Source organism: Pleurodeles waltl, chromosome 2_2, assembly GCF_031143425.1.
Source record: "Pleurodeles waltl isolate 20211129_DDA chromosome 2_2, aPleWal1.hap1.20221129, whole genome shotgun sequence".
Classification (NCBI taxonomy): Eukaryota; Metazoa; Chordata; class Amphibia; order Caudata; family Salamandridae; genus Pleurodeles; species Pleurodeles waltl.
Genome location: NC_090439.1, coordinates 829,296,225 through 829,309,061, shown reverse-complemented (window position 1 = coordinate 829,309,061; position 12,837 = coordinate 829,296,225). Strand labels below are relative to the sequence as shown.

Below are 12,837 nucleotides of genomic sequence, written 5' to 3'. Positions count from 1 at the left end.
CAGGGCACAGCGCCACAGGAGCTTCACAAAAAGTGACGCTCCGGTGTCACATGGGGTTTGTAAATATGCCCTCTAGTCTTGTTTCTAGCTCAGTATTTCTTAGATAAAACCAAGAAGATCTGTGAATCTTTGGCTGAAATTTCTGAGTCCAGAAAAGAGTATTCTTTCACTTATCCAGTTTTAGATCATTTCACACTTTTGTCCCAAAAGAATTTGACTAAAATGATGTTAGCCATCTCCTTACTTTTTCCGTTTTAACTGTTTCCTACAAATGTCTAGTGTATTGATTCTTTCATCTGGCAAAAGTTGTTGTTAGAGCTACATAAAAAAACCTATTAGTGAGACGACGATGACTAGAGATTAAAAACAGGCACTTCATTCTTTATTCCTTTTCCTGTAAAATACCGGAGAATGCAATTAATAAGAAGCTTACTGACTATTTGAGCACGCGTGATATTTTAAGCATCCCTCAGTTTGGCTTCCGATCAGATTGCGGCATGGAATGTTTTAGTTTCTGTGCTAGATAACTATTGTAAGACAAACACACCAGTACCAAACTGCAGCCTGTAAAGGTTGAGCGGAGAGCCATGCGGGCTCTCCTTGCTTAACATAACGTGCTCGCTGTGTCCAGGAGGGGCACGCAGTACACGTCTATAAATAAAGAAGGAACTGCGGTGACGCAGTTCCGAGTGTGGCTGCAACACGAAAGGGTCTGTGCGTGGTCTTTGCATGCAGCGCTGCGCCACGTGTTTACAATGGCGACGAGGATGGGATCTGAGACATTGCGTTATATTTAAACACATATAATAAGGTGGTTGAATCGTAACGACATACCCGAAACGTGGTGTGGTGTCGGCCGCTGGAAAACAAAGAAGACCACGTGGTGCGGTGTCGGCCGCTGGGAGGAGGCGAAGGCCGCTGGTGGAGCCCGATTGCCTGGTGTGGAGTCCTGCGTCGGTGAAGGTGGTGCGGCTCGGCTTCCCGATTGGGGAAGCCCAAGACGGTGAGCCCTGCCCGCCCCCAGACGAGGATTAGCACGGAGAGCGGATCGCTCTGTGAAGCGCCCTGCCTTCGGGCGTGTCCTCGCTGCTATGGGAGCAGCTGAAATTGACGCGCTGAGGTGCACGCGCGTGCTCTCTTAACAGAGCGCTCTGTTTACGAGAAACTGACACGCGTCTTTCCCCGAGGCAGTGAAGCCTTCAGTGAAGAAGGGGAAAGCGCGCAGGAAGAAAAAAACACTACACAACACTGACGGAAAAAAAAAAAAAGGAGGGGGTGTGATTGGCAGGTGGACCCCCAAAGAAAAAAAAAACTAAAAAAAATATTTTTTTTTTTCTCTCTCGAAGAAGTGTCTACGGAAAAAGGAGGAAATTATAAGGAAACATTATTAACGATTAAAGAACACTGGGGTGAGAGAGTGTGACAATGAGTGCCCCACAGCAAGACAATGCTGATAATGCCAATCCTCCTCAACCACCAGGGAATCCTCAACTCCCAGCACAGCTAAATAATAGTATTCACTCCTCAATTACTTCATTACCACCGTTTAGCCAACTGATTGACCCAGCCACAGCTGCGCCAAGGTGGCGTCTATGGATAAATCGTCTAGAAAACTATTGTTGTGCCACTCGAGAGACAGATGGAGCCGTGCGGAGGTCTGTAATGCTGCTGATGGGTGGAGATGAGCTACAGGAGCTGTTTGATTCTCTAATACAGGGGATAAAGCTGATTTTGACGCAGCAGTGACCGCCTTGAATAGGCATTTTGATCCTCAACTTAACTCAGACTACGAACGTTTTAAGCTGAGACAGGCGCAACAGACCGAGGTTGAGTCAATGGACATGTTTTACGCCAGGCTGAGAAAACTGGTGAGCTCGTGCACAGGACTCAACCAACAAGAAGAAATCCGAGCACAGATTATTCAAGGATGTAGGTCTAATGCTTTAAGAAAGCTCATTCTTCGGCAACAGGGCATGTCCATTGATGATATTCTGATTCTGGCGAGGTCACATGAACTGTCAGCAGTGCGAGCAGATGCTATGGCGGCAGTGAGAGGTCAGTCGTTAGCCGCTGCGTCATCGACTCGTGTGGTTCAAGTCAAGGAGGAACAAGTGGATGCCGTACAGACACGCCCGATTACAACCCGTAAGCTGAACCCTGCTAAAACCAGTGATAGAGCCTGTGGAAGCTGTGGCTATGAACATCGACCGAACGCAGGGTGCCCGGAAAAAGGGCAATCATGTAACCGCTGTGGTAAGCCAAACCATTTTGCTAAAGTGTGCCGCTCCAGAAGGACCAAGCCAGGAGAACAGAAAGGAAGAGACTCCAATGTCAGAGCTGTGTCCAAGAGTGCGGAGGAAACAAGGGATCATGCGACAGCGAGTGGTCCGGTCTTTGAGGAAGATGAAGAAGAGGACATTTTTGTAATATCCTTTACGGGGGGAAAGCCAGGAAGAAAGAGACCGCCTCCAATGAGTGATGTTCACGTCAATGGCATGCTGGTCTCTGTACTCATTGACACCGGAGCGTCTGTCAATGTCATGGATGAGACCCTTTTAAAAAAATTAGTACCTGCCCCGCCACTTACCTTGACAGCTACCAAAATATATAATTATGGAGGGAGAGATCCCCTTCCCCTCAAAGGAACTGTGGAGGTGGCTGTAAGCAGTGGAGACAGATCAACGGAGGCCAAATTCTATGTCGTGGCTGGGGATCGCGGCACCTTGTTAGGATGTAATACGGCTGAAGAGTTGGAGCTAGTGTTCTTTGCGCGTCAAATATATGACACCCAAGTAAAACGCCTTCTCCATGACTTCCCGCAGCTATTCGAGGGACTAGGACGTCTAAAAGGGAAACGCATCAAGTTGCACATAGACCACAATGTGATTCCTGTGGCTTTACGACATCGTCGCGTGCCATTTCATCTACGGCCGGTTGTTGAGAAAGAGCTGCAGTTATTGGAAGAACAAGGAGTCATTGAAAAGGTAGATGGGCCTACACCGTGGGTGTCACCCTTGGTGATCGCACCGAAACCGAAACAGCCGGGAGCGATTCGTCTCTGCGTGGACATGCGCCTGCCGAATAAGGCTATCCAGAGAGAGAGGCACATAACTCCCACTATGGATGACATCATTGCGGATCTGAATGGGGCCCAGTGGTTTTCAAAATTGGATCTCAATGCTGGGTATCATCAGTTAGAACTGGACCCTGAAAGCAGGAACATTACTACATTCTCGACACATGTGGGGCTAAGAAGGTATAAGAGACTAAGTTTTGGGGTGTCGTCAGCTGCTGAAGTCTTTCAGAACACGATTCGAGAAAAGTTGTCCGGGTTACCGGGTGTAATCAACTTAAGTGATGATATCTTGATATACTCTAAGACTAGAGAGGAGCATCATCGTCATCTAAGGGCGACGTTGAAAAGGTTGACTGAAGCAGGGCTAACACTTCACAAGAAAAAGTGTGCCTTCTATCAAAACTCGGTAGAGTTTTTCGGATATGTGTTTTCAAAAGATGGTCTGCAAGTGGACCCACGGAAGGCTGAAGCAATCCGTCAAGCCCCTGTTCCACAAAATCCAACGGAAGTTCGTAGTTTTCTAGGGATGGCCACCTATTGCGGGAGGTTTATACCACAGCTTGCCATCATGTCTGAACCTCTTCGAAGACTCACAAAAGGGCAACACCGCTGGGACTGGACTCCGGACGCACAACAGGCGTTTGTGGATATTAAAAATGCGTTGCTTGATAAAGCGACTATGGCTTATTTCAACCCTGGCAGGAAAACTGAAGTGGTGGTGGATGCGAGCCCTGTCGGGCTGGGAGCCGTCCTCTTACAAGAACAGAGGCATCAAGAGTGGATCCCTGTTGCATATGCCAGTAGGGCATTGTCGGCGATTGAAACCCGGTATGCGCAGATCGAGCGTGAAGCTCTAGCTATCCGATGGGCGTGCCGTCATTTCCACCTGTATTTGTATGGGCATGAGTTTCAAGTAGTAACTGACCACAAGCCTCTGGTCCCTTTGTTTGCGGGTAGCCCACGTCTTGCACCTCCGAGAATTGAGCGATGGACTGTTCTACTTCAACCTTATAGGTTCTCGGTTGTATATCGGCCTGGTGCAAATAATCCTGCAGATTATCTGTCTCGACACCCGTCTCCGAAGGTGTTTGATGTTCATCAAGAACAAGATGAAGAAAGTACTGAAGTTTTTGTCAGCATGGTTGTGCAGTCGGCATGTCCTAATGCTCTTCTCGTAACAGACATTGTGAACGCTACCCAGGAAGATGCGATGTTGAGTTGTGTCAAAGAGGCGTTAAGCCACAAAAAGTGGAAATATTTTCTAGAGAAGACCCATTTGTCCTGTCCTGATCAAAAGATGGCTATGCAGAGCATCTGGAAAGTGCGTGATGAGCTGTCTACTGATAATGAGGGGTTGGTTCTGAGGGGAAGGCGAATCGTGCTTCCACAATGTCTCTGGTCGAGAGTGATCGAGTTGGCTCATCAAGGGCACCAAGGGGCTGCTAAAACCAAAGCGAGATTACGTGCCAAAGTCTGGTTCCCGGGTATGGATACTCAGGTTGATGAAATGGTAGGGAGATGTCATTCCTGTATCATTACGTCAATAGAACCTCCGAGTTGCCCAGTGATAACTGAACCGGCTACTCTGAAACCATGGGCTAAAGTGAGCATGGACTTTGGGAGTTTCCCAGATGGGAGATTGACTGCTGTTCTGATTGATTCATATACCAAATTCCCAATAGTGGAGGTGGTAGCGTCAACGGCGTTTGAAAATGTACAGCCGGTTCTACAAAAGACGTTTGCCTTGTTCGGTTTGCCTGACGAAATTCGAACTGATAATGGTCCTCCTTTCCAAGGGCAAGAGTTTAGATCATACCTGGATGGTCTAGCCATTCGTCATCGTAAGATAACGCCTTACTGGCCGCAGGCAAATGGGGACGTGGAAAGGTTCATGCGAACTCTGAACAGGGCTCTAAGGATTGGAGTGGAACGAAAGGAAAACAGTGAACAATGTCTATATAAATTTTTGAGTGCTTACCGTCAAACACCTCACAGCACCACTGGTTGTGCTCCCTCCTCTCTGATGTTCAAAGTATCTCCATGTGACTGTATTCCCTCAGGTCCTAAATGGAAACCTCCTGTATTGGACGTAAAAGCCACTCAAAACCGGCGAGAAGCTACTAATCAGCGGGCGAGTGTCCAACGGCGAGCTAAGTATCGAGGGTTTTAAAAAGGAGATCGGGTGGTCGTGAGATGTCGGCGAGGAGGAGGAAAGTTTAGAACGCCGTTTGAGCCCGATGTATGGGAAATAATTGGCATCAAGGGATCCATGATAACTGCTGAAAAAGGGAGGCAGAGAGTGACACGAAATGTATCACATTTTAGAAGGGCTGGCCGAAGAGAGTCGACCAGTGAAGAAGGAGAAATAGAAGACATAACATGTGGTTCATCACTATTAGCTGAGGAAAGGAAGAGTGTTGCTGAACCAACAACGATCGAGCAAACCCGGCCTAGTTGCGTTCTTGGACATGGAAGTGGGAGAACTAGAAGTGCCAGATATGATCTACGCCCGAATCCGGTGCCGAGCAGTCAGTTGAAAGACTTTGTTTGTCGAACAGATTGCTCAGAGAATTAAGTGTCGGTGTCATCTGTTAGTGCAAGCACACTGTGGGAAGAACGGTGTGGACAGTGTGAAAATGACCTCCAGCCGTCTAAAGCGGACTCTGTGAGCGACACGAGGATTCAGGGGGTTAAGAAACAAGTTTTGGAGTGTTCTTTCAGTTATTCGTTATTTGGGATATTTCTTTCAATCTTATTTTTGAAACTTTTTCGTGTGGTCAGGTTTTCATTAATTGCTTAAGTTTATTTGGTTAACCCCTGTCCATGTGGAGTAAAACATGGGGGGGATGTAAAGGTTGAGCGGAGAGCCATGCGGGCTCTCCGTGCTTAACATAACGTGCTCGCCGTCTCCAGGAGGGGCACGCAGTACACGTCTATAAATAAAGAAGGAACTGCGGTGACGCAGTTCCGAGTGTGGCTGCAACATAAAAGGGTCTGTGCGTGGTCTTTGCATGCAGCGCTGCGCCACGTGTATACACAGCCCTGATCTTGCTAGATTTGTTAGCTGCCTTCGATACGGTGTGCCATAAAAGACAGATAGGTAAGTGAAAGGAATCAAGGGTTTCGCTTTAAATTGGTTGATATTCTGTCTGACAAATAGAGAGCAGAGAATGTATCTTGATCCGTTGTGATCTCAGTTCAGTATTGGTGCAAGGGGTCCCATAAGGGTAATTGTTTTGTCCTACATTATTCAATCTGTATATACGATCACTTGCTCAACTGGTGTGCTCTTTAGGACTCAGATTTACAAGTTATTCTGATGATACACAGATTGTGATCATCCTAGATAATTATAGCAGTGACTCCACCCAGACCTTTTGTAGGTGTATGTTAGCAGCAACAGTATAGTTAGCACATTTCCGGTTAAATTTACCTCCAACAGGACAGGAATGAGGATTGTCTGTAACTGGAAAAGTCTTTCCTCCCTCCCTGATGTTTTTTGGCCCGATGCCTTAGGTAGGATTCTATCTCCTTTTTCAGTAGTAGCCGACCTGGGTTTCTGCTTGGATTCTAAATTGGGTTTAGATGACAAAGTCAATAATCTGTTTGTGAAATGCTGTCACTTTTTGAGGCTTTTAGGAAAAAGTCTTCCTTATCTTTCAGCCAACAATCGTCCTTCAGTGGTACAGGCTACAATTCTTAGCCACTTGGACTAGAGTAATTGCCTTTTTCTGCAGGATCTTCTGCTGGACTGAAGAAGCGGCTCCAATGGATCCAGAATATGGCAGCCAGAGTGGTCCTTCCCTTCCAAGCGCTCTTCTGCTTCTATGGCACTGAACTTTATGCACTGGTTGTCAATGCTCAAAAGCATTGTTATTGTGTCTTTGTGTTTTGTTTTTAAATCATTTCATGAACTAAGCCCACCTATTTATTAGGTACATTCTGCCATTATAAACCCGCACAGCCCCTTTGGAATTCATGTTCTTCTGATTTCTCGAGTCAAACCATCAAGGACACAAGGCCGAGCCGTTTCCGTCAAGGCTGCAAAAGTCTGAAACTCGTACAACTGAATTTGTATTCTGTACCACAGCTTCTCCCTTTCCAAAATGCCTTCGAAACATGCTTTTATACCCACAATTGATTAATAGATCCTCCTTATAAACCATTGGAACAGTTAATCTAGTAGTCATTGGTGCCAGGATGTCTTCATAGGCAACAGAGTTTATAAGTTGGCGTTATGTGACATTACATTGACATCACGCTACACTTCCTGTCTCCTTAGTATGTTCTTGCAGGTATTTTCTCATCTTGCTATCTCCCTTTTTTAGCTTTCTCTTCCTCCTTCTTCTTATTTGTATTTCTTCTTTTTCGCTTACACTTGGACTTAATTTTAAGACAAAAGATCCAGTTCCCAAACATATGTGCAGGTGCACACCCCTTGCAACAACCAACACAAATTCTCCACTGAATGCACATTTATATAGTAGTAGGACAAAGTGAATTCCTTGTTTGAACCACAAATCATCAAAGCGATTTGGTGGTTTTGAGGCCTACTAAACATTTCCACATTCCAGTGAACAAAATGTGTTGACCTCTTCTTGTAAACAAAATAGTATTTATTTATATGGCCTGTGGGACAGAGCAGTCACCTGCAGAAAGGTACATAGACTCTCCCTTCTCCTTTCCTCTTTGCTGCAGCACCTCACTCTCTGTCTGCTGCTATTCCATGTGCAGAAATATACTCATGGTCTTTTGCAAGTCAGCACACTGGAGAAACAGAAAAATACGCTTTAACCTTGAGAGTTACACAGCTAGTTCTCGACTCACGCTAACTTAAGATATACGAATTCTAATGAATGCAGTTTTATACGTTTTAATGTGCTCAGTTAGGCATATTATAAACGATTATTTCTTATAGTTGACATTAGTTTACACATGTGAACAACTCTCCACGTTTAATACGTGTCAATGAATAATATCGTTAATGCGGTATTGTTAAAACATAAGCATTTCACGTCTATAATATGTAATATTTAAACTACGCTCTCTCAGGACCAATGGCAGTTTTAGAGAGATCAGTGATAGTAGAGAGATCAGTGATAGTAGAGAGTTAACAGATCTAAAGAGCGAGGTAGTCATGTATTGCAGGAAGTTTAATAAAGTGTGAGTGGCAACATAGATGGATTTGGATTTGTGGACAACATGATAGTTGGTCAGCTGTGATTTACAGTAACATAGGTACTAGATGTCGAAAGGGATATAGGTTTTCATTCGAGGAAGTTGGTTGTTAATTGAGATGAGTAAAACTCTACTAATCAAACAGCCACAACCATTGTCAGGAAGGGCCGTAAAGAGTCACCAAATTAACCTGTGCTTAGCCTCTGGTAGCTTGGCACAAAAGCAGTCAGGCTTAACTTAAGGGCAATGTTTAAATTATTCCTGCAGGATTTAAACAAGAATAAAGTGACGACGCAGTACATTTTAATATTTTAATACATTATTTAACACCAAAACGACACGCATCCAATCACTAGAATCAGAGTTATGAATTTATAAAGGTTTAGGTAAAAATAGTGCACAAAGCACCAGCTGTAGTCATCTGGTCACACTGAAATGGGAAAAGACAAATTCAGGTCGATTACAATGGAGTGGGAGCTGGATAAAGGGACCAGGTGAGGCATGCAGAGAATCGTACCTTATGTCCTTTGTGCAGCGGCAGTTCTGATGAGCAGTGCAGGTTCCTGCATCAAGTTGTGTCATGCTACGTCAATTTCCGACGAGGAGCTGCGAGGGCTGCATCTCGTTGTGTCACACTGCATTGGTTCTAATGGGGACCACACCTGGGCTGGCAGAGCTCCTTAATCCCCACTTCCTAGGGTCCAGGACTGGTGAGGGACCACTTAAGAGACTAGGACTCATAGCAGGCAGAATCCGGGTGCAGAGTTCAAGGATGCTGGAGCTTGTTGTGTCCCTGTAGTTCACAACAGGAGGACAGTCAACTAGCCATTGGAGGTACTCTGGTGGTCCTGGGTTCAAATGTAGTTCTTCTTGAAGCAGAGTAACAGGGCAGCAGATTAGTCCTTCTTGAGAGTATTTCACAGGTCCGGAAGTGACCTCTAGAGTGGGTCTGAGGATCCACTATTTATACCTCATGCTCACTTTGAATAGGGAGAAATTTCTTAAATGTGCCCAATCTTTTTTTATACACTGCACCCCTGCCACATGGGCTGTTTACGAGTGACTTAAATGTATTCAAATGGAGTGGTTAGGCCTGACACTAGGTTTATTTTCCCAGGTCGAAATGGCAGCTTAACATTGCACACAGAGGGTACAGTGGCAGGCCTAAGACAGGTTTAAAGGGCTACTTAGGTGGGTGGCACAATCAGTGCTGCAAGTCTACTAGTAGCATTTAGTTTACAGGCTTTGAGTACATGTAGTACCACTTTACTAGGGATTTACAAGGAAATTAAATGTGCCCATTGGGTGTAAATCACTTTCAACTTGTCTGAAGGAGAGACCACAAGCACTTTAATACTGGTTAGCAGGGGTGCAGTGTGTAGAATCCTAAGGTCAACAAAAATGAACGCAGCAAAAATAGGAGTGAAGGCAAAAAGTTTGGGCTTGCCCCTTCACAGAGGACTATGTCCAACAGACAATTAATGGAATTCTGCTTCTAAGCAGATGCTGAGGTAGTGGGCAATGTAGGCAGGGGACATGAGGCTTAGAGAGAGGCAAATATTTATAAGTATTTGAGGATGGAAAATAATCAATCTTTGTATTTTCTGCTTCGGCTTGAGGCACAGATAAGCCTTTGAAAGGTTTCAGACACCTTGCAAATCATTGCTGTTTCTATATCGAATAATACACATTGAAGTAAAAGGTATCTAACATTATCCCACCTCAAAGAAGCTACCTACAGATATATATTTACCATAATAATGACAGCAGAAACATTGTTAAGGTAAGTGTAGATTTCCTTTTACTAAGTCTGCTGCAACAATGTCACTATTATGGTCACAATTTATATACAGGCCATATTGAGACCACCATAGTATGATTAGATGCAAGGTTTATTCAGTATTCTATATAAAAACATAGAGACTAAAATGGAGCATGATTAGAATTAATTAATATGTGTAAAAGCAACTGTAGCATGCAACGGATTGTTGGACCATATTTTTAAAAAATATTACATAAATCAAAACATTGTTTAATGTTACATGGCGATCCCTCGGAACACATAGACAATTCACTGTAGAAAACATTTGCAGACCTTTACCTTTTGTTTATAGACACTCGGAACAATGGCATCAACAACAGGAAATGGTGTGCTTCTAGTTACCCAGTATATTCCAGCGTCAAACAACCTACCAAGCCAACAGGAGCCACTGCAGGCTGAGACTCCTGGATACCTGAAGAAATTCATAAAGGGGGAACCAAAGGCTCTAGGGGTAAGTACTGTTCTTCACCCAGTTTGGTCCACCTATGAACGTGAAAGATGAGTACTCGAAAAGGGTCATACGTTGTTTCCACCTGGACACTAAATATAATGTTCGTGTTACTATTTGGTTTGTAATGCAGCAGCCCATTTCCAGAGTTATTTTCTAGCACAAGAAGGAAAGAAGAAACAGCATAGTACATCATCAAAACAAAGGTTGAAACATAAAATAGTTCAAAGATTATCAAGGAGGAGCTAGGGAGTTAGTAACATCAGGTGAACTAGCAAAAGATGAAGGGGTCCTGTCAACAAAAGGAAGAAGGTTCTTCCAAATGTCTTGATTAAGGATATCTTAAGGATATTTATTTTATTAAACAATGTGTCTCCAATGCCTTTTCAAAATATAATATGCTGGGCAGGGCTTGTTTGGGGAAGTTTAAAGTCTTCTATGGGACTATAGCCTGAACTCTCATTGTTTTCCCCCAGTGTTTCTCTTTTCTGCATTTGAGAATATCCATTTGACTGATATAGATATATCTGACATTGGATTTTGGAATGGCATGAGATATTGCCTTAGAGAGCTACAGTAGACTGTCTTCTCGGAATGACTGAATCATTTTACACAGTATTTTGAAGCAGTAACACTGAACATGAGGTGAAAATGTGTTGAGGGCCAAGTGAAATCAGATAGCAACATAAATTGGTCTGCACTAGCAATAGGAAAAAAGAGAAACTATTTTGGAAGCTTCTCTCAGAATTTCATCACCTAGGATGTACCAGTATCTGGAACCCTTAATCGCTCACTGCAAACTGTACGAGATTCCCTTGCATATGACATTGTCCTGGAAAGCAAGATTCTAGAACACTTACACTTACGTTGACTGTGCAATCTTACTTGAGTGCCAGAGAATTTGGTGAAATTTCACTGAAATTGCTAGAAAATATGCTTTTTGGGTAAATTATGGCTACATTGAAATGCATTTTCTTTTTGCTCAATGGAATACTCTGGGGACGAATAATGTCCAATGCCATCAGGAGACTGGTTCAATACAGAATGTCTCTCACTGAGACTTGTTCTGCACAAACCAGTCTGCAGAAGTAGAAAATCACATAAATTCATTGTTAGAAATAGGGTCTTTGGTTGGCAGTCAGGTTACCCACTGTCCAAGCAAGGACCTTCACTCTAGTCAGGGTAAGTCACACACAATCCAAATTATCCTGTGCCCACCCTCTGGTAGCTTGGCACAGAGCAGTCAGGCTTAACTTAGAAGGCAATGTATAATGTATTTGTGCAATAAATCATACAATAACACAATATAGCACCAAAAAATACACCACAGAGTGTTTAGAAAAATAGATAATATTTATCTAATAATATGCAGGTCAAAACGATTAAAATGCAATAAGTATACTTTGAAATATTACAGTAAAAGTAATATAAAGTGTCTTAGAATTGTAATATTACTGTAAAAGCAATAAAAAGTGCTTTAGGTTCTCCTAGAAACAACAGGTGTCTCTTGCAGGGCAAAGTACCTGGTTTGTATTAAAAAAAATCCTCGCAAGGGACCGCAGAGGAGGAGATGCGTGGAAAACGGTAGGTGTGCGTCGGTTTCGCCCCTTCGCACACGGACTTGCGTTGTTATTTTCCACGTGTAGAAGATGTTGTGTCGATTTCCGGTGCGCAGACTTGGATCCTTTTCGGGTTGCGGGTTTTCGGGCGCCCCGGGGATGATGCGTGGACTCCTGGGCTTGCTTAGCGAAGTCACAGGTGCTGCGTCGATTCCGGTGGGCGATGCATGGAAATTTCTCCTGTACGGCAGGCGCTGTGTCAATTCCTCTCAGGAAGTCAGGCTGCATCATTCTGTGTCAACTTGCATTGATCCAGTAGGGCCGTGCATCGAAGTTCTGGTCGCGTCGCTGGCGCTGCCTCGATCTTCCGTCGCAAAGTCGGGCTGTGTCTTTCCAGTCTCGGCATGCGGTGAATTGTTCACGGCGAGCAGGCTGTGCATAGTTTTTGGCTGGCGGTGCTTCGAATTTTCACTGCACAGGGATTCCAGTTGCAGGAGAGAAGTCCTGAGACTTCACGGTACAGGAGGCAAGCTCTATCCAAGCCCTTGGAAAGCACTCCTTCAGCACAGCAAGAGAGTAGCAAAGCAGCAGGGCAACAGCAAGGCAGCATTCCTTTACAGAAAGCAGTCAGGTGAGTCCTTTGGGCAGCCAGGCAGTTGTTCTTGGCAGGTTGCAGGTTCTGGTCCAGACTTTCCTTCCCAGGTAGTGTCTGAGTGGTAGGGGCAAAGACCCTGTTTAAATACTCAAATGTGCC

General features: G+C 44.4%; 1 protein-coding gene across 7 annotated transcripts in view; it reads left to right on the top strand.

Annotated features, from left to right (window-relative positions):
- LOC138274052 (membrane-spanning 4-domains subfamily A member 4A-like) overlaps positions 1–12,837 on the top strand; it is a 773,612-nt gene that overhangs the window by 113,615 nt on the left and 647,160 nt on the right. For all 7 annotated transcript variants that reach the window (XM_069218966.1, XM_069218954.1, XM_069218967.1 and 4 more), the window contains exon 4: positions 10,369–10,527. In XM_069218966.1, coding sequence (XP_069075067.1) covers positions 10,381–10,527 — 147 coding nt within the window. In that variant the 5' untranslated portion in view covers positions 10,369–10,380. The remainder of the gene's footprint in view (positions 1–10,368; positions 10,528–12,837) is intronic.